This window comes from Mauremys mutica, chromosome 1, assembly GCF_020497125.1.
Source record: "Mauremys mutica isolate MM-2020 ecotype Southern chromosome 1, ASM2049712v1, whole genome shotgun sequence".
NCBI classification, from domain to species: Eukaryota; Metazoa; Chordata; order Testudines; family Geoemydidae; genus Mauremys; species Mauremys mutica.
This window is the reverse complement of record NC_059072.1, coordinates 232,352,124-232,371,571: the sequence shown is the minus strand read 5'-3', so window position 1 is coordinate 232,371,571 and position 19,448 is coordinate 232,352,124. Positions and strand designations below refer to the sequence as shown.

Sequence of the window (19,448 nt, the reverse complement as noted above, 5' to 3'; positions counted from 1 at the left end):
CGCCCGTGACGGCCGTTGGAACAGTGGAGCACAGCTCAGCTGACCTCCACTTCCCTAGCTACTCGTAGTTTTCTCTCGTACTGTTTATAGTTGTAGTTAACTCTGTTTGTTTGTAGAATAGTATAGTGTATTTATTTTACAGGGGTTGGGGTTTATCCCCTTCCCCTCACCCGGGGCCGGGTCCGATGCCCGGTCCACAGGGTTTTCTAATGCTCGGCCGGCCACAAGCCGCTGCCGACAAGAGATCTTCTCCTAAGTGCCTCGAGGGATCTTACCTCACAGATAAGTGCCGCATTTGTGAGGCCCTTAATCCGTGAACAAAGGGGAGCGGGGCTTTCATTTTAAACAGCTCCTGAGGGAGGCAGCTCTTGCTCCTCCGCTCTCGGCGCCGAGCGCTAGTTAGTTTTCACGGCGCGCTCCCTCGGCACCGGACCGCCGGTGCCGCCAAGGCCTCCTGGCACCACCGTCGCTGACTCCGACGTACCCTCGGCATGGACCTCCTGGAGGATGAAGAGTTACTCCGGCCAGGCAAGAGCCGTCGAGTCCGGTGCTGGAAAGCTCCCCGGTACGCACCGTGGTCGAGCTCGCCCGGAAGCTGCGTCCAAGCCGCCTGCTCCGCAGCCGAGCGCTATGTTCAGTGGGACCGCCCGGCACCGATGTCTGCCGCGGCACCGTCAATGTCCGCACCATTAACTCCGGCTAGGCAAGAGCCGTCGAGTCTGGTGCTGGTAAGCTCCCCGGTACGGACCGTGGTCGAGCTCGCTAGGAAGCTGCGTCCGAGCCGCCTGCTCCGCAGCCGAGCGCTATGTTCAGTGGGACCGCCCGGCACCGATGTCTGCCGCGGCACCGACAATATCCCCACCATTCACTCCGGCCAGGCAATAGCCGTCGAGTCCGGTGCTGGAACACTCCCCGGTATGGACCGTGGTCGAGCTGCCGCGGCACCGTCAATGTCCGCACCATTAACTCCGGCTAGGCAAGAGCCGTCGAGTCCGGTGCCGGAAAGCTCCCCGGTACGGACCGTGGTCGAGCTCGCCCTGAAGCTGCGTCCGAGCCGCCTGCTCCGCAGCCGAGCGCTATGCTCCGTCGGATCTCCTGGCACCGATGTCTACCGCGGCACCGACAATGCCCGCACCATTAACTCCGGCCAGGCAAAAGCCGTCGAGTCCGGTGCTGGAACACTCCCCGGTACGGACCGTGGTCGAGCTCGCTATGAAACTGCATCCGGGGTGCCAGCTATGGTCAAGCTCACTATTCCCTCCACGCCGGAGACAGTGTCCACGGCGAGGGGGCTGATTGCAACGACAGCATCTACGCTGCCTCAACCCCCGGCACCGCCGGTGGGGGTTACATAGTCGATGGGCAAGCCTGCCTTGATCAGACCACCCTACCTCGGCACCGCACAGCGGCACCGTTCAGAGTCGCGGTCCCGCACATGTTCTCGGTCCCGTCACCGATCTAGGTCTCGGCACCGTTCTCCATGTTGGTACCAGTAGTGTTCGTGGCACCGGTCAGCATCCCGTTCGCCGGTCCGGGACACTCAGCTCCGATCAAGCTCCAGGCACCGGGACGCTCGTAGCCACTCCTGATCATCGAGCCTCGCACCCTCGGTCGACCGCCCGGCACAGCTTCGGTGGCAGGTCCCGTTCTCGGTACCGGTCTGTCTACCGGTACCGATCCCCGGTGCCGCATCGAGCGACGTCAGTTACAGACGGAGACTCTACGAAGAGCTTTCAGCTCCTCCAGGGCCATCCAGCCACGCATCAGTGTCGTCCCGCGCGGACACTTCATATGCGTAGCACTCTGTTTTCCGAGGTGCCTTCCAGAGTCTTCCAGGAGACCTATCAGTGGTCATTCTGGACGCCGTAGGTGTACTACCACGCCAGAGGCGTACCGGTGATCCCATCTCGCTCCGTTCCCTCCGAGCTCTGGGTGCCAGAGGTGACAATTAGTCGTCCCCGTCCGACCGGTACAGAGCAACCCCCGGTTCGGCACCGGGCTCCCAGATCCCACCGGATCAGGAGGTCGTCCAGGAGCTCGAGCCCACAGAGGACCTGCTTGTCCCGGGCCTTTCTTCTTCCTCCTCCCCAGATGAGGCGGGGGCAGGAACATACCCCTCCGGCCCTCCTCTAATCGAAATGCGACCAGCCCCTAAATCCAAAGAGGCTGGGTGTGTGGTCTTACTGGGCCATAAGATGTACCCGGAGGGGGCCCTGCAACTTCGTGTAGTGAACCAGCAAGCCCTGCTTAGCCGCTACTGTGGGTGACGGTGTGCAAATTTACAGAGTCGGTTCTTCGGAACTCCCGTCAAGAGTTCGATGCCCTCCTCCAGGCCTCGTTGGACGCAGCTGACTCCGCTGCCATGACTCTGGCCTTGGGTGTTGCCACGCGGCGCGTTTCAGGACTCCAGTTATCGAGCCTTCCCTCGCAGCTGCGGCACGCTATACAGATCTTGCCCTTCAGTGGCACAGGCCTGTTCTCTGACAACACTGGCCCTAGGCTGCAGAACCTAAAGGGCTGCAGGGTCACTTTGCTCTCTCTCTCTCTCTCTCTCTCGGCATGCACACGCCGGTAATTCAGCGCCGACGTTTCCGTCCCCAACCTCCGCTCTTACCCTGCGCCTTGACAAGGTCAGGACATGGCCAGCGGGCGTGGCTTACACGGTCGTGGCCATCAATCCGCACCCCAAAGGAGCCAGAATTAGGGTCCTTCTGACCACCAATGGGGCAAAAGCCTACCCATCCTCGCCCCTCCTAAGGACCCCTCTCACGAGCGATTCCTCTGGCAAGAGGTGCGGACGCTCCTCCTCATCGGAGCTATACAGGAGGTACCTAAGGGCTATTCCCCTAAGCGAAGGGAGGTCTCAGACCTATCCTAGGCCTGCAGGAACTCAAGTCACGATGCAGATGAGTTCCGCATGGTACCCAGGGCGACCGTCATCCCATCCTGGGATCCCGGAGACTGGTACGCCGCTCTCGATATGAAGGGCGCGTGTTTTTCATGTTGCCATTTCTCTTCTACACAGAAGGTACCCTCGCTTTGGGGCCTACCATTGTTATTCCCAGTATACGGCCCTCCCGGTTGGCCTCTATACAGCCCAGGGGTATTCAAGGTGCATGGCTGTAGTCGCCGCCTTTCTTCGCCACCGTCTGATACACGTTCTCCGTGTCTAGACGAGTGGCTCATTCGAAGAACCCCCGGGCCCAAAGTACCAGTCATGTGGGCATCGACACGAACCTATTCCTGTGTCTAGGCCTGATGATCAATAGTAAAATCCACTCTGATTCCCATATAGGGAAGGGAATTCATTGGGGCCGTCCTGGACTCCAGACTCGCCAGAGCCTGCTTTCCTCAGCCTTGGTTTCAGGCGAGGGTAACAATTGTACAAGGTCTACGGACCTTCCCGCCAACTTGGGCTCGCTCTTGCCTCGGTTTCCTGAGTCACATGGCTGTCTACACGTTTGCAACTAAACGTACCAGGCTTTGCCTCTGTTCACTTCAATCGTGGCTCACCTGGGGGTGCCACCCGGGCAGAGATGGCATACTCGTGGTCGTCTCCTTTCCCCCGAGCAGCCTAGGCTCCCTCGACCGGGAGTTGGCGTCCTCCCCGGTGTATCCAGGGATGCTGTTTCATTCACCCCTCGGGGTCCCTCATGACAGACAGCCCATCTCTCGGCTGGGTGCGCACCTGGTGTAGTTTCGCACTCACGGCCTTCGGTCAGCGCAAGAGCTGGCCTTACACATCAATGTCCGAGAGCTGAGAGCGGTCTGCCTTGTGTACCAGGCGATTCAGCTGGCGGATCGTCTCAGCAGATCCTTCCTGTCTCACAAGTGGTGGTTTCCTCCCGTCTTTATCTATTCCGTTTTCCAGAAGTGGGTCTTCCCCCGCATAGCCCTCCTCGCTTTCGCGAGAACGGAAGGAGAGAGAGAAATTCTCCTCGTTCCAAGGCCTCTCCCCAGGCTCGGTCTTGGAGGATTTTCCTGAGGCCATGGATCAGCCATCTGCCGTACGCTGTCCACTGTCCCCGCTGGTTCACAAGGTCCTGCTCAAACTCCGCAGGGACAGAGCGCCCCTGATCGGGTTCGCTCCAGTGTAACCTGGGCAGCACTGGCACACCATGTTGCTACACCTGTCGGTAGCAACCCTCTTGGCACAGACCCCATGATGCGGAATCACGACAACCTTCACCACCCGGTCTTGTAATCCCTGCACCTCACAGCAGGACTCCTGCGTGGCTAAACCGATCCGAGTTACGTTGTTCGGCCTCGGTTCTACGGGATTCTCCGGGGTGGTAGAAAATCGTCCATTCGGTTAAAGTATCTGGCCGAGTGGAAGCGTTTCTCATGCTGCTCCGAAACGCGCAATGTTTCTCCCGCCGAGATCCCGCTCCATTCCATCTGGTTCCTCAGGGCTTGGAGCGTTTATACACCCCCCCCAGTGGGGCCCCGCCATAAACCTGGCTCTTCAATCTGGTTCTACCCAGTTTTATGACTGCCCTATTCGAGCCAATGTCAACATGCTCATTGATATAACTGTCCTGCAAGGCAGTTTCCTGTAGTCTTTCCTGCGGCCACACGAGTCTCCGAGCTTCAGACTCTCACAATAGGCCCAAGGTATACTGTGTTCCTCAAGGACAAGGGCAGTTATTACCACGTCCGACCTGCCTCCCCAAGGAGGTGTCGGCCTTTTATATCCACCAGGATATCTTCCTTCCGGTCTTCTTTCCGAAGCCACTCTCTGTGCAAGGAGAGCAACGGTTGCCCTCCTTCGACATCTGCAGGGCATCCGCAATCTATATCTAGCGGACTGAGCCCTCTCGTAACGCCCCCAAAACCTTCATCATACCGGCATACCGGACGAAGGGCATACCTGTCTCCTCCTAGAGGATTTCCTCTTCAATGACGTTGTGCATCTGCACCTCTTCTGTTTCGGCCCATGTACCATAGAGCCGCCTTGCTGCACATTCCGCCAGGGCTCACGCTTCTCAGCTGCCTTCCTGGCTCGCATTCCCTTTCGGGGGATGTGTTGTACACCTACCTGGTCCTCGGTCCACACCTTTGCCTCATTGGTCCGGGAGTCCAGAGCTGTTGCAGCCTCTCGCTTAGCGGTTGCGTTCTGCAACATCTAACTCCGACCCCAGCGCCTACGTAAGGCTTGGGAATCACCTAACTGGAATGCATAGGAGCAATCACTCGAAGAAGAAAAGACGGTTACTCACCGTAGTAACTGTTGTTCTTCGAGATGTGTTGCTCCTATCCATTCCAGACCCGCCCTCCTTCCCCACTGTCGGAGTAGCCGGCAAGAAGGAACTGAGGAGCGGACGGGCCGGCTGGGGTATATATCCTGCGCTATAGCGGCGCCACTCCAGGGGGCGCCCAGCCGGCCCGCCGGAGTTGCTAGGGTAAAAATCTTCCGAAGAGCCGTGCACGCGCGGCGCGCACACCTAACTGGAATGGATAGGAGCAACACATCTCGAAGAACAACAGTTACTACGGTGAGTAACCGTCTTTTCCTGGTGGTTTTGGCAGCTGAGGAAAAATCAGTGCCCACAAAAGAGAGATGTGCAGACAAAAATCCCAAAACGTTTGATCTTTTTGGATGTAAGGCACACGTTGTCATCCTCACTGCAGCTTTGGGTGGGTGAACTACCAGGTTCTGTTTAACAAATACAATTTCCTCACTTGGAGAGGATCACTCACTTCCTATTTTATATCCCACAAGGAAACAAGGGTAAGTTAAAGGAGATCATGAAGGAGGGTTAGTTGGTCGTGAGAACATCTCTACCGGCAGCCATTGACGCATCTGATATGCCCTCAAGGTTGATGGCTACAGCTGTCACTGTGAAACTGGTCTCATGGCACCAAGTATCTGAAGGTACCATGGTACCATGTGAAATACAGGCTATTACAAAGGACCAGCCCTTCAGGGAGATGGAGATCTTCAGACAGAAAACAAACACAGCACTCTGCTCTGTCAAGGGGCACACTATGGTCCTTAGGGATTTACCCATTGGCCCTCTATAGGAAGTCATAGAATTACCAGAGGACAGTGTCCTACTCCTGAAGCTGAGTGTCACAGGTACGCTAGGCAGTGCCAGTTTTCTGCCTTTTTGTCTAACTCAGCCCCCTCTGAGGCAGCAGATTTGACTGGAGAGTCGAGTCATACTGGAGTCAATTTGGAACCTGGAATCACCTTGTTCCTTTCTACCAGGCCTGAGTCGCCATTACAGCTGACTGGTTCATGGCTTTTGATTTGGAGGTTGCATATTTCCATATAGCTGTACACCTGATCCACAGGAAGTATCTAAGACTCATAGTGGGACCAAATCATTCTCAGTACCAGGTACAGCCATCCAGACTCTCCATGACACTGAGAGTCTTCATGAAGTAGCAGCACAACTCAGGAAGAAAGACATTCCCATCTATCCTTACCTGAACAATTGGCTGATCAAGGGCAGATCCCTGCAGGAGATGGCAACAAGCCTAGAATATACCCTCTCCCTGTTCTCTCAGAGCTCCTGGTGAACTATGAAAAATTGTATCTAACCCTATCACAAACTATATTTCACAGACTATAGTTCAATAGGAGCCTTGATTGACTCTGTGGTGGCAGGAGTGTACTTCCCCAAAGACCGGTTCCTGTTGATGCAGTCACTCTTACTCGAACTAGAATCAAACCTGAATTACAGTAGCATGGACATGTCTGGGGCTGCTAGGTCATGTATGACTCCACTTGCCAGACTTCACTTGAGACTGCTCTAAATCTGTCTTTCTGTGCCTCTGTGAAACATCAAATGAGCAAAAACATTTCGATTATGCTTCACATCATTGCAGAACTGAAATGGTGGAAGGGACCCAAAAATGTGTGTGGAAGATGTGCCATTCTCTGATTTCCCTCCCTCCCCCAAGTCAGTGTCTTTAATCACAGATACATCAGGCACAGGTTGGGAGCCCACCTGGACCATCAAAAATGCAAGGGACCTGGTCCCCAGAAGATGTCTGGTCCATATCATTTTCCTGGAATTCAGAGCCATCAGGCTAGTATGCCTATTCTTCAAAACTCCATAGTGCAGATCTTGACAGACAACACATCTGCAATGCACTATGTAAACAAGCACGGAAACGTACATTCATCTCCCCTCTCTCTGGAAGCCATCAAGTTCTGGATATGTTGTCACCACACAGGATGGCAGAGATGCTCTTTCCCTTCCAGGAGTTAGCAACAACCTGGCAGACTTCCTGACCAGACAACCGGTGACTACTCACAAGTAGTCCCTACAGAGATCCATCATAGAACCAATATCCCCTGGCTGGGGGTTCCCAGGACAGACTGTTTGCCACCAAGGTTAATGCCAAGTGCCAGAATTATTGCTCTAAAGGAGGCATGAGCCCAGGCTTATTGCCCAACACCTTGCTTCTGCAGTGGAGCCCACACCTCCTTTATGCCTTGTCGCTGTAATTCCCCTGATCCCCAGGGTGATTTCCAACATCAAAAGAGATTTTTTCTCATAACCTAGGTAAGGCAGTTTTGGCTGACAGACCTGATACAGATGTCTGTTCAGCAGCTGATCTAGTTCTCACACTGCACAGACCTGATCTCACAGGATTATCGTCAGATACTCCATCCAGACTTGAAGTCTCTGCACCTGACAGCCTGGGTGTTGGCTCAGTAAGTACCATGGACAGGAACTGCTCTAGGCAAGTCCTAAAGATCCTGCTGTAGAGCAGGAAGACATCCACCAGAGGGATTTATCAATCAAAATGGATGAAGTTCTCAATTTGGCTGGCCCAGCAGAGCCACATATGCTTTGATACCATGGATCTTCAACTACTTGCTGCATTTGTAGCACTCTGGCAAATCATTCTGCTCCATCAAGTTTGCAATGATCTTAGGATGCCGTTCACCAGTACAGTCATGCTCCATCTTCATTCACTGGCAGTATCAAAATTCCTCAAGAGTCTGTTATGTACATATCCACTGGTCAGAGAACCCTGCTCCTGGGACCCCAGCATCATCTTCTTGAGATTCCTAGGCCTCCATTCGAATCCCTTTCAGAATGCTCCTTACTTCATCTCAGGCTGAATACTCTCTTCCTACTGGATATCACTTCGGCCAGGAGACTGAATGAGCTTTAAGCATTTAAATGCTGACCCTCCCGCAGTGACCTTTCATAGAATGAAGTAGTGCTGAAACTTCACCCCGAGTTCATCCCCAGGGTGGTCTCAGAATTCTACTTAAATCAATCCATTATCCTATATTTTCTTCCTCGAGCCCCACACTACATTGAGAGAAAAGAAGTTACGTACACTGGACTTTTCCAGAATCTTATGTCAACAGACCCAAATCATTGAGGCGGTCTCCTCATTTATTGCTGGCTGTAGCTGGCCATTTCAAGGGCCAGGCCATCTCACTTCAAAGAATATCTAAGTTGCTATCACAACATACCAAACCATGGAGAAATCCCAAGGCAAACTCCACTATGTTGTGCTTCTGCATGGCAGCCAACTAGTACCACATTTGGCATAGGGCAAAGATAAGGTTCTGGATGCTTTAGAAAAGAAGAGCCATACAAATATAAAGTGTAAAGCAGGAATTTACAATGCCACATCAGTCTTCACCGGCCAGGTCCTTTCTTCCCTCAGTCTCATTTCTTTCTTTTGTTAAAGCACAAAATTAACTGAAGAGAATGACTCAAAATCTGCAAGGGGCACAAATTCCATACAGCAAAACCAGATTCTTATCTTCAAGACAAATAATATAAAGATTAAAGCAATAAAGCATAAAGGTGACTTTTCAGTAATTGATAGCAATTAGGTAGAGAAGTAATTGAGTAACTGTGATATGTTGAAAGTCACTTGAAACTTGTTGGAATTTCATTAATAAAACCACTGTCTGCTTCTCTCTGATGGTGGCCAATTAAAATAGAAAACAGGATGATGAGAATGTACCATGGAACTCACATGTCTAGTTGCAATAAACTACAGCCAAGCATTTTCCTTTGATGGCTTTTCAACTAGTTGTTTCCAGTCATTATGCTTTTCAGTTTGCTCTGGGCTGCAAGACATTCTAGTCTGTCCTTGCTAGAGCAAATATACTTTGCATCAAATCAATCACCGTCCTATCTAGAACACCATTTCACTGATGCATCCTTTCTAGCTGTGTGTGGTTTCTACATTAGCACATATTGTAACAATGTTACAAAGCTGAGAGTTTCAGTATTTTCCACTCTAAACCTAATTTGATCACCCATCTGTAAAACTTTGCTCCAGGCAGGGCCAATCAGAGGGGGGCCAGGAGGGCCATTTGGCCTGGGCCTCAAGCTCAGAGGGACCTCAGATTTAGACACTGGTTAATTTTTTGGCATTTGATAAGTTTTGCAACTTGTTTTTATGCGCATCCCTGTTGGACCAAAATGTGATATATAACTGGAGATATACCAATCAGTCTCCTAGAACTGAAAGGGACCTTGAAAGGTCATCAAGTCCAGCCCCCTGCCTTCACTAGCAGGACCAAGCACTGATTTTTGCCCCAGCTCGCTAAGTGGTCCCCTCAAGGACTGAACTCACAACCCTGCGTTTAGCAGGCCAATGCTCAAACCACTGAGCTGTCCCTCCCCCCTAAAAATACTCTCTCAGCTTAGAGCTGCAAATTTAAGCAAATAAGAGATGTGATTTGGTAAAAGACATAATTTTTTTTAACTGATACAGATTTTGTCATATTAGAGTTAAAAATTTTCATAAATACTAATAAAAATATCAGTTCTGATGGCACAAGATTAGACTGTGATGAAAGTGTCCTCTCAGATCAGCTGATTATATAAACAAACCACTACTAGTGGCTGGTGCTAGATCAAGTGTGTGTTGAAAGGTAGAGAATTGTTACATTTTAGTGTCTTTAGTTTTAGATCCAGTTGACTAAGGAATTATTTGTGTGTGAGAATTCCTCATTATTATCTTCAAATAGTAGCTAACAACAGTGACTGGTTGGTTGGTTGAGCCCTAGCTTGGTAGCTTGGCCATCATCATAGGCTTTTGTAGTCTATAGGCCCAGCTTCAAGGTGAAAATGTGTGAGGACAACCTTGTACAGTGAGTTTCGTGAGGACACGTTTGAAATTTTTGGACATTATCTCTGTCTGTATCCGTGCCATATATATATATGTCATCCCTTTGTCTTGGGACAAGAGCATTTGAATGGGCTCTCCATGCTTAATATCAACTGTGACATTAAGCGAAAGCTAGATTTTCCCTCACTAATTAGTGCATTTGCACAAAAAAGGCTAGAAAAGCATTTGTTAAATACAAAAATATTCAAATTATGTCTCTCTCTTTTTTTGGTGCTTTATTTTGTTTTCATGTGCTGTCATTTTTTATTTTTATTATGGTTAGGGGCCTCAAAAGCTGGAAGTGGCCTGGGCCTCTCTGGACCTCTGAGAGGGCCTGGCTCCAGGTGACAATTTAGTATACAATTGGCTTTTTCTGAAGTACATCTGAAGTACAACTTTTTCTGAAAGATAATTCATCCATTTAAGAGTGCAGAAAAGCATCTTAAAACTCAAAAATTCTGTGTGGTTTTATAAAACAAAATTTTACAAATGATGAGTACAATCCCTACAGAATTTGATGTGCTTATTTGCATATCAACACCCAGAATGCTCTTTTTTACATTGCTGTGCAGGTGTCTTGAATTTTATCAGCTTGTTTGTAGGCACTGACCTCTTCTGTGTCAGCTTTACATAATGGGGCCTTCTCACTTTTTAATTTTGTTTAATTATTAAATATAGTCTGGTTTATCAGAACATACTTAGGGAAATGCTGTCAAATTCACAGTAGGCACTTATTGAGGTTAGAAGTTCATTGGAGCATGCAGATTTCCTTCATGGATTGTTTTTAAGCTGAATGAAACAAGTAATCTACATGAAATTCTGTAAGGTGAGTTCACAACTGGTTGAAAGACTGTACTCAAAGAGTAGTTATCAATGGTTCGCTGTCAAACTGGGAGGATGTATCTAGTTGGGTCCCAAGATGTCAGTCCTGGGTCTGGTGCAATTAATATTTTCATTAATGACTTGGTTAATGGAGTGAAAAATATGCTTATAAAATTTGAAAATGACACCAAGCTGCGAGGGGGCACAAGCATTTTGGAGGACAGAATTAGAGTTCAAAATGAGTTTTACAAATAGGAGAATTGGTCTGAAATCAACAAAATGAAATTTAATAAAAATAAGTGCAAAGTACTTAGGAAGAAAAAAACAAACGCACAACTACAAAATGGAGAGTAAGTGATGAGGTGGTAGTACTGCTGAAAAGGATCTTTATGGTGGATTACAAATTGAATCTGAGTCAACAATGTGATACAGTTGTGAAACAGGCTAATATAATTCTGAGGTGTATTAACATGAGTGTCATACATAAGAAACAAGAGATAACTTTCCCACTCTACTCAGCACTGGCGAGGCACCCGCTGAAGTACTGTGTTCAATTCTGGGTGCCACGCTTTAGGAAAGATGTGATGCTGAGAATGGACTTGCCACCACTGTCCTATAAACATCTAACAGCATTTTGTTGGAGTCTGATGGTCTCACTGTGATGGAAGTGGAACTATGCTGTAATAATTTATTACTATGGTATGTTGACGTGGTTATTGAGATGTTCAGTGTATGAATATATTGTTTTAGTTTAATAAAAGCTGTAAGGAAAAACAAGTAGGGAGGGGAAAGAATAAGATAAGCCACCCCTAAGCAAACACTGAAGGGTTGTTAAGAGATAATGCCAGGATAAGAAAAGTCCTGGAAACCAGAAGGTCAGAAAGAGTATATCAATTTTAAAAGGAACACACACTCAAGAGGAGCAGTTGTTTGGAGGGACTATATGAACCCAGCTAGGGTGTCTGAAGAAACTAGGCCTACCTAGGTTGCCATCACAGGATGGTAGGGCTTTAGGTAAGATAGACGTAGACTATTGTTTTAAAATCCTTTTTTTGTCTATGCTTTGTTCCTACTGTCAAAATAAACAATACTTTGGTTTAAGGAGGTTGTTGGGTCACTGTGTACACAGACTCCTGAAGGGAAAAATCACAGGTACTAACTCCAGTCAGACCTGCTGGACAAGCACAGTTGATACACGTTGTAGCTCAGGGTGCAGTCTAAGAGGGAGAGAATTGTGTACTTCTACCCTCAGGATAGGTAAAAGCACAAAGCCTGCCTCTTGAGGGGATGCATTCACAGAAACCGGGAAGGGACAGAGGTGCAGCTAGACCTGAAACTATGACACTCGCCAGCACGCAGGCAATACTAATAAACATGCAGGTTAGCTGGAGTGCTGATTTTCTATGAATAGATGATGTGTGGTGAACTAGCTGAAACAGTGGGCAATTTAAAAAAAAAAAACACTTACAGCAGCATGTTCATTGTGAGAGTGTGATATCGACATACAGCACTGAGAATCTCTAGCAGCCAGGCACACAAATTCACAGGAAACAGTAAATAATGGCATGGAACTATTTGACTATGGACAACAGTGTGACCACAAAACAAAAACACATTTAAATCTGCAACCAGAGTCGCATCCAGTTTTCATCCTCACAACTGTGGCAGGTCACGTACGTCCAAAATTGTACGCTGCTGGCATCGAGCCACAAAACTACATAGTCTTTGGTTATGAAGTGATCAGTGTTGGATGAGAAGCGGAAGGATGGTCCAGTGATTAGGGCACTAGCCTGGGACATTCGAGAACTGGATTAAGTTCCTGGCTCTGTCACAGACTTCTTGTGTGACCTTGGGCAAGTCACTTAGTCTTTGTGCCTCAGGTTTCCAGCTGTAAAATGGGGATAATAGAGTGCTATTACCTAATGGGTGTAATGAGTATAAATCCATTAAAAAGTGTGAGGTGCTCAGATACTGATGATGATAGGGGGCATATAAGTACCTGAAATAGATTAAGATAAGCATGTGCAGGAGAGTCTTTGCCATCTGCTGGGTTATCTGCCATTATTTCTCAGTGACACTCTTTCACTTCTACTTTTACTAAAAAAGCCAGTCCAGCAGCAAGTTATTCATGCTTTGCATTGCTATGTTGGACACTTTGTCTGGGTTTCATGTCCTTCCCAACCTTTGGACTCTGTAGGTTGATTCATTTTCAGATAAACATGCCATGGTGCTTGAAGATTATTTGATTTCTGCACTTAAGACTTTCTATAGATTTATCATGGTGACTGCTGCACTCCTTGTAAAATTATGTGTTTTTTTTTCAGTTGTCTGCTCAGAGCAGATTGTCAATTTAGTAAAAAAAAAAAAGTCCCTAATTGGCAGTGCTCAAAGGAACAGAAACTCAGAAAACTGAGCTCTGGTGCTTATGTCCTGTATGTTCCTACCACAAAAAATTAAAGGAATAGAAAAAGAGGGATTAAATATAATTTAAAATTAAAAATATAGGCAAGTGGACTGGGAGGAACTGAGCACAGCACCAGGGACAGGTCTGCCACATTTTTGCCTGTTTTAATTATAGGAATCAGTAAATTTCCTAAGAAATTCATGGGGGCCAGCTTCTGCCTTTACCTGCACATGTGTAGCACTCATTGACACACATGTGGGATTTGTGTGTTGATGTCTGAGAGCAGAATATGATCCAAAGTGTTTAGGATTTTATTAATCTTATCAATCTATAGCAAAAGGACATTCTTTCTGCTAATGAATTCCAAATGCTGCAGAACTGCTCCTGTCAGGTTACCTAAGGATCTTTAAAGTCCATATTTATCTCCAATTTTTCCTTGTAAATTGCAATTTGTGTCTACAGGAGTCTATTTCATCAGTACCACCCCCACCACTTGTCAGACCTCATCAGGAGAACAGGCAGTCTTCTTTGAACTATCACCTGAGTGACCACATAGGAACCTGCACTTTCAACAGAGCTTGGGAATTCTATGCAAACATTTTGCTCAGGGTGAACGTATTTTTTCTGTTGATGTAGTCTTTAGAAACAATTACTTTTCATACATACTAAGCTCCTTTAAACAAGACTCGTTATCTCATGCTCCCACCATTCTTGCATTGTGTGTGTAGTGGCAGGTCGAGGGTTTTCTGAATAATTTTGTTCTGATGGATATGTTGCATGAATTTTCTAAATTTGTGTTTTTTCCTCCTACAGATACTAATATGGTTAATGCAGGAGACATGAATGGTTCTGGCAATCTGATGGATTTCCTGGATGAGCCTTTTCCTGATGTTGGGACATATGAGGACTTCCACACCATTGATTGGCTGAGAGAGAAATCGCGTGACACTGACAGACATAGGAAGGTAAATCAAAACCAAGTAGTCAATGATGACCTTTTATTTCAGAAGGTCAGCCTTTGGAAAATTAAGGGAATTAGTTAAAAAAGTCAGCTGGACTGAGGAGCTCAAGGGTTTAAATATGGAGCAGGGTTGGCATTTTTTAAAATCAACTATACAAAACATTTGGAAATTTGCATCCCAAGTAAGAGGGAGAAACTTGAAGAGAGAGGTTGTAGGCCCACCTGGATAAATGATCCCCTCAAAAAGGTTATTAGGAGAAAGTAGAGAGCCTATAAGGATTTGGAAAAGGTGTTAATCGACAAAGAAAGCTACACTATTGAGGTTCGGAAATGCCAGAATAAAGAGAGAATTGCTAAAAGTCAAGCTAAAGGAGTTCTTGCTAAGGAAATTAAAATAAATAATGAGGTTTTTTAGTTATATAACTAGAAGTAGACTAAGGACAGTTGAGGTTGGGCCACTATGCAGTGTGGATGGGAAGGAGATGAAAGATAATCAAGGTATGGCCCCAAAACTAAATGAATACTTTGTCTTGGTTTCAATAATGATGATAATATGGAATGTGGGTATGAAGGCAGTATGGCTGATGAAAATGAGTGTCTAGAAATGGAAATGACCACGTCCGAGGTGGAAGAAAAACAGGAAGAGCTTAATGCACTCAAATCAGGCATACCGGACAATTCCCACCTCAGAATACTGAAAGAACCAGCACATGAAATTGCTAGTCCAGTTGCAAGGATTTGTAATGAATTTATCTTTTCGGGGTAGTACCATATGACTGGAGACTAGCTCAGGGCCGCCCAGAGTGGGGGGGGGCAAGTGGGGCAATTTGCCCCAGGCTCTGCAGGGGCCCCCACGAGAATGGCTGAGGCTCCCTCCCCGGCCCCAGCCCGACCCGACCCCACCTCTGCCCCTCTCCCAGAACCTCAGCGCATCCAGGAGCTTCGCTCGGCACCGTGGCTCCGGCAGGGCCCCTGAGCTCCTCCCCGCTCAGAGCCACGTGGTGAGGGGGGCGGGACTGCGAGCTCCAGCGGGGCCTGAACTTCCTCCACTCAGCGTGGAGCTCACAATCCAGCCCCCTCACCACGCGGCTCTGAGCGGGGCGGAGCTCAGGGGCCCCGCCGGAGCCACGCTGCTGCTGCTGTCGAGGGAAGTTCCTGGATGCGCAGAGGCTCCGGGTGAGGGGGGAGCCGGGGTTAAGGGGCCGGAGCCGGGGGGGTTGGCTAAGGGGCAGGGAGTCCCGGGGATAGGGAGCGGGCAGAGGTTGGGGGGCGTTCCAGGTGTCTGCCAGGACTCAGCGGGGCGGGGTGTGGATAGGGGTCGGGGCAGTCAGGGGACAAGGAGCAGGGGTGGGGTCCCGGGTTGGTGGTTGGGGGTGGGGTCTCTGGGGGACGGTGAGGGGACAAGGAGCAAGATGGGTCAGGGATTCTGAGGGGGGCAGTTGGGAGCAGGAAGTGGGTGGGGGTCGGATAGGAGGCAGGGCCAGGCTGTTTTGGAGGCACAGCCTTCCCTACCCTAAAGCTCATTCAGCAGTTTGAGGCTTGCAGACGAGCCAAGCTGTTAGCTTTTCCATTAGGGCTACCATCCCTTTCACTTCTCAAATGCCATATTATAGTCTATATTTAATATCAGTGCCATAGGGAGATTCATGTCAGGGGAGGGTAGCTTCATTTAATATTAGCCACTGGGGGAGGGATCACATGAGAAGAGCAATATCCTTCCCACCCCTACCAAGGGAGGACCTCCCTCCCCTGCATTCCCTGAGGCTTCCAAGGGGTTACTGGTGACCCCTTTCACATAGCAAACCTCTGAGTGCGACCTCCCCTTATAAATTAAAAACACTTTTTTATATATTTAACACTATTATAAATGCTGGAGGCAAAGCGGGGTTTGAGGTGGAGGCTGACAGCTCATGACCCCCAGTAATAACTTCATGACTCCCTGAGGGGTCCTGACCCCCAGTTTGAGAATCCCTGGGTTAATTTAATTTTAGCACCCTGTGTCCATTCACATGCATGTGCTATTTTGAGCATTTCAGTTTTCACAACATAGGCTCATCCCAGATTCTGGAACAAGCTCAAATGCTCAGTTCGTGGAGTATGTACATAGTCTATACTAAAGACAAACCCACAGTAACCGTCTCCAGTTTGTGAGGGACCCCATGGAGCCAGTCTCTAGGAAACAGATAAATGCATGGAGGTTAAGTCCATTAATAGCTATTAGCCAGGATGGGTAAGGAATGGTGTCCCTAGACTCTGTTTGTTTGTCAGAGGGTGGACATGGATGGCAGGAGAGAGATCATTTGATCATTACCTATTAGGTTTACTCCCTCTGTGGCACTTGGCATTGGCCATTGCTGGCAGACAGGATACTGGGCTGGATGGACCTTTGGTTTGACCCAGTATGGGTGTTCTTATATTCTAACCTAAATGAACCCAAAGTTATGGAGACAGATATGAGTCAAGGAAGCCAGCAGAGTATCAGAAACCTGAAAAAATCTCTGACTGGATGGGCTCAGGCGTTTGGTCACAAGCTGAGGTGGTTCAAAGTTTTGGATTTTTTTTTTAAGCAGAATTTTTGTATTGTTTCTTTAGACAATCAAACACAGCAAGCAGCAAATATTTGGCTACACACTTCTGAAACCCCAAACCATATTCAGGTTTTGGCAGACTAATTTCAGCTTTTCAATTAAAAAAAACATAACAAAGTTTGAAGGAAAGCAGACATTGTCCATGATTTTTTCCTGCTTTTTAAAAACCCCTAGTTTTCAATCCAGAAAAAGTTTTGATGGAAAATATTTGTCCAATCCTTTTAATGAGCTTTAGTGCCTTTTAGCACTAGCTGATGCTGAGAACCAGTGATACCTTGTAAAGAAGTTTTCTCAAAACTGGATTTGTGCTGAGATTCAGAAGGTTTATTTTTCCCAGGGCCGCCCGTGGGTGCAGAGCAAGTGGGGCAATTTGCGCCCCCCCTCACGAGAATATAGTATTGTATAGTATTGCAATTTTTTTTATGGAAGGGGCCCCCGAAATTGCTTTGCCCCAGGCCCCCTGAATCCTCTGGGCGGCCCTGGACTAGCTAACATTGTACCTATATTTAAGAAAGGGAAAAGAGGTGATCTGGGCAATTACAGACCTGTTAGTCTGACCTCAGTGGTATGCAAGGTTTCAGAACAAATTATGAAGGAAAGAATAATTAAAGTCATAGAAGTAAAGGGGATGCAGTGTAACATGGTTTTACCAAAGGTAGATCAGGCCAGACTAACCTGATTTCCTCCTTTGACAAAATAACTGATTTTTTAGCTATGGGAAATGCAGTAGATCTAATATACTTGGACTTCAGTAAAGCATTTGATGCTGGGCCACATGGGAAATTATTTGTTAAATTAGGGATTGATACAAGCATTGTAAGGTGGATAATGAATTGGCTAAAGGAGAGCAGGCAACGGATTGTATTGAAAAATGAATTATCGAACTGAAGGGAGGTTACTAGTGGAGTTCCACGAGGATCAGTCTTGGTCCAACCTTATTCAGTATTTTTATTAATGACCTTGGCACAAAGAGGAGGAGTGTGCTATTGAAATTTGCTGATGATACAAAGTTGGGAGGCATTCTCAATACAGAGGAGGATCGGAATATTACATAAAAAGATCTGCATGACCTTGAAGACTGGAGTGATAGAAATGGGATGAAATTCAATAGTACAAAGTGCACTTAAAATCTAATAATAAGAATGTCTGCTTCAATCTGGTGACTCATCAGTTGAAAGCAACAGAGGAGGAAAAAGACATGGGTGTGTGGGTCGATCTCAGGATGACTATAACCCACTAATGTGATGAGGCTGTGAAAAAGGCAAATGCAATCCTAGGATGTATCAGATGAAGCATTTCCAGTAGAGCTAGAGAGGTATTAATGCCATTATACAAGTCACTGGTAAGACATCACTTGCAATCCTATATACAATTCGGGTTACCAATGTTAAAGAGAGATTAATTTAAACTGCAAGAAGTGCAGAGAAGAGCTACTAGGATGATCAGGGGAATGGAGGGCCTATCTCATGCGGGGAGACTGGAAGAGCTTGGATTGTTTAGTAAAACAAAGGCTAGGAGGGGCAATGATTGCTCATTAGGGGGATAAATACCAGGCAAGGTGAAGAGCTATTTAAGCTAAAGGGCAATGTTGGTACAAGTACAAATGGATATAAACTGTCCGGGAACAAATTCAGGCTGGAAATTAGAAGGTTTCTAACCATTGGTGGAGTGAGGCTCTGGAACAGCCTCCCAGTAGGAGTTGTGGGGGGGCAAACAACTGAACTAGTCTTAAGAGAGAGATTGACAAATGTCCGAGTGATGGCAGGGGGTAGGGCTCAATAGCCCCACGGCTCACTTCTGGTGTATGCTCTGCTCATGCAGCAGGGTTTCAGCAAGCCACTGGCAAGGGTCAGGAAGAGATTCCCCCCTCCCAAAATGTATGTTGGAAGCATTTTTTTAAAATCTCCATCCTCTGAAGCATCAGGAGGTGGCCCTGCCTGGAGATGGGATGGGCCAGGGCTCGGAGATGGTACCAAACGTTCTCTCTCTCGTGTACTTAGCTGGCTGGTACTTGCTCATATGCTCCGTGTCTAATTGATTGCCATATGTGATATTAGAAAGGCTAGATTGGCAGTGCCTATGGGGGTTTTTTCACCTTCCTCTGCAGGATGGGGGTGTAAGTCAATTGCCAGAATTATCTGGGAATATCTCAATCCATTTTCTGCCATTGCAGAGCCTTGGGCATTGGTCCATCTCACTCCCTCCTGTCCTCTCATGGTGGCACAAAATGATCTACTCTTCTGTGGGCTGTAATCCTTTGGTTTAATTTCAGTTCTTGGGTTTGGCTTGCAGGGGTGGGTGGTGTTGGTGTCCTGTAATAGAGAGAAGGTCAGACTAGATGCCCTGATGGTGCCTTCTGGCCTAAAACTGTATGACTTTATGTAAGAGATGCAGACTCAAACACAAATGCACTCATCAACAAAAGCCCAAGTTATATCCATACCTAAAGCCGGCAAATGTTGTTTTCAAAACTGTTGTATCATCTCATTGTGCATGCCCTGGTTCTTGAGCAGGACCTACAAAGAGATGGTCGTAATTTGCCTTTCATTGCCTGTGGATTTCATCTGTC

At 47.7% G+C, this 19,448-nt stretch overlaps 1 protein-coding gene across 2 annotated transcripts in view; it reads left to right on the top strand.

Moving 5' to 3' along the window:
- Positions 1 to 19,448, top strand: part of CLCN4 (chloride voltage-gated channel 4) — a 61,587-nt gene that overhangs the window by 9,393 nt on the left and 32,746 nt on the right. The window contains exon 2 of one of the 2 annotated variants that reach the window (XM_045010015.1): positions 14,144 to 14,295. In XM_045010015.1, the coding sequence (XP_044865950.1) occupies positions 14,152 to 14,295 (144 nt within the window). In that variant the 5' untranslated portion in view covers positions 14,144 to 14,151. Of the gene's footprint in view, positions 1 to 14,143; positions 14,296 to 15,419; positions 15,468 to 19,448 lie in introns of those variants that run through there. The other variant, XM_045010024.1, reaches the window with a different exon arrangement.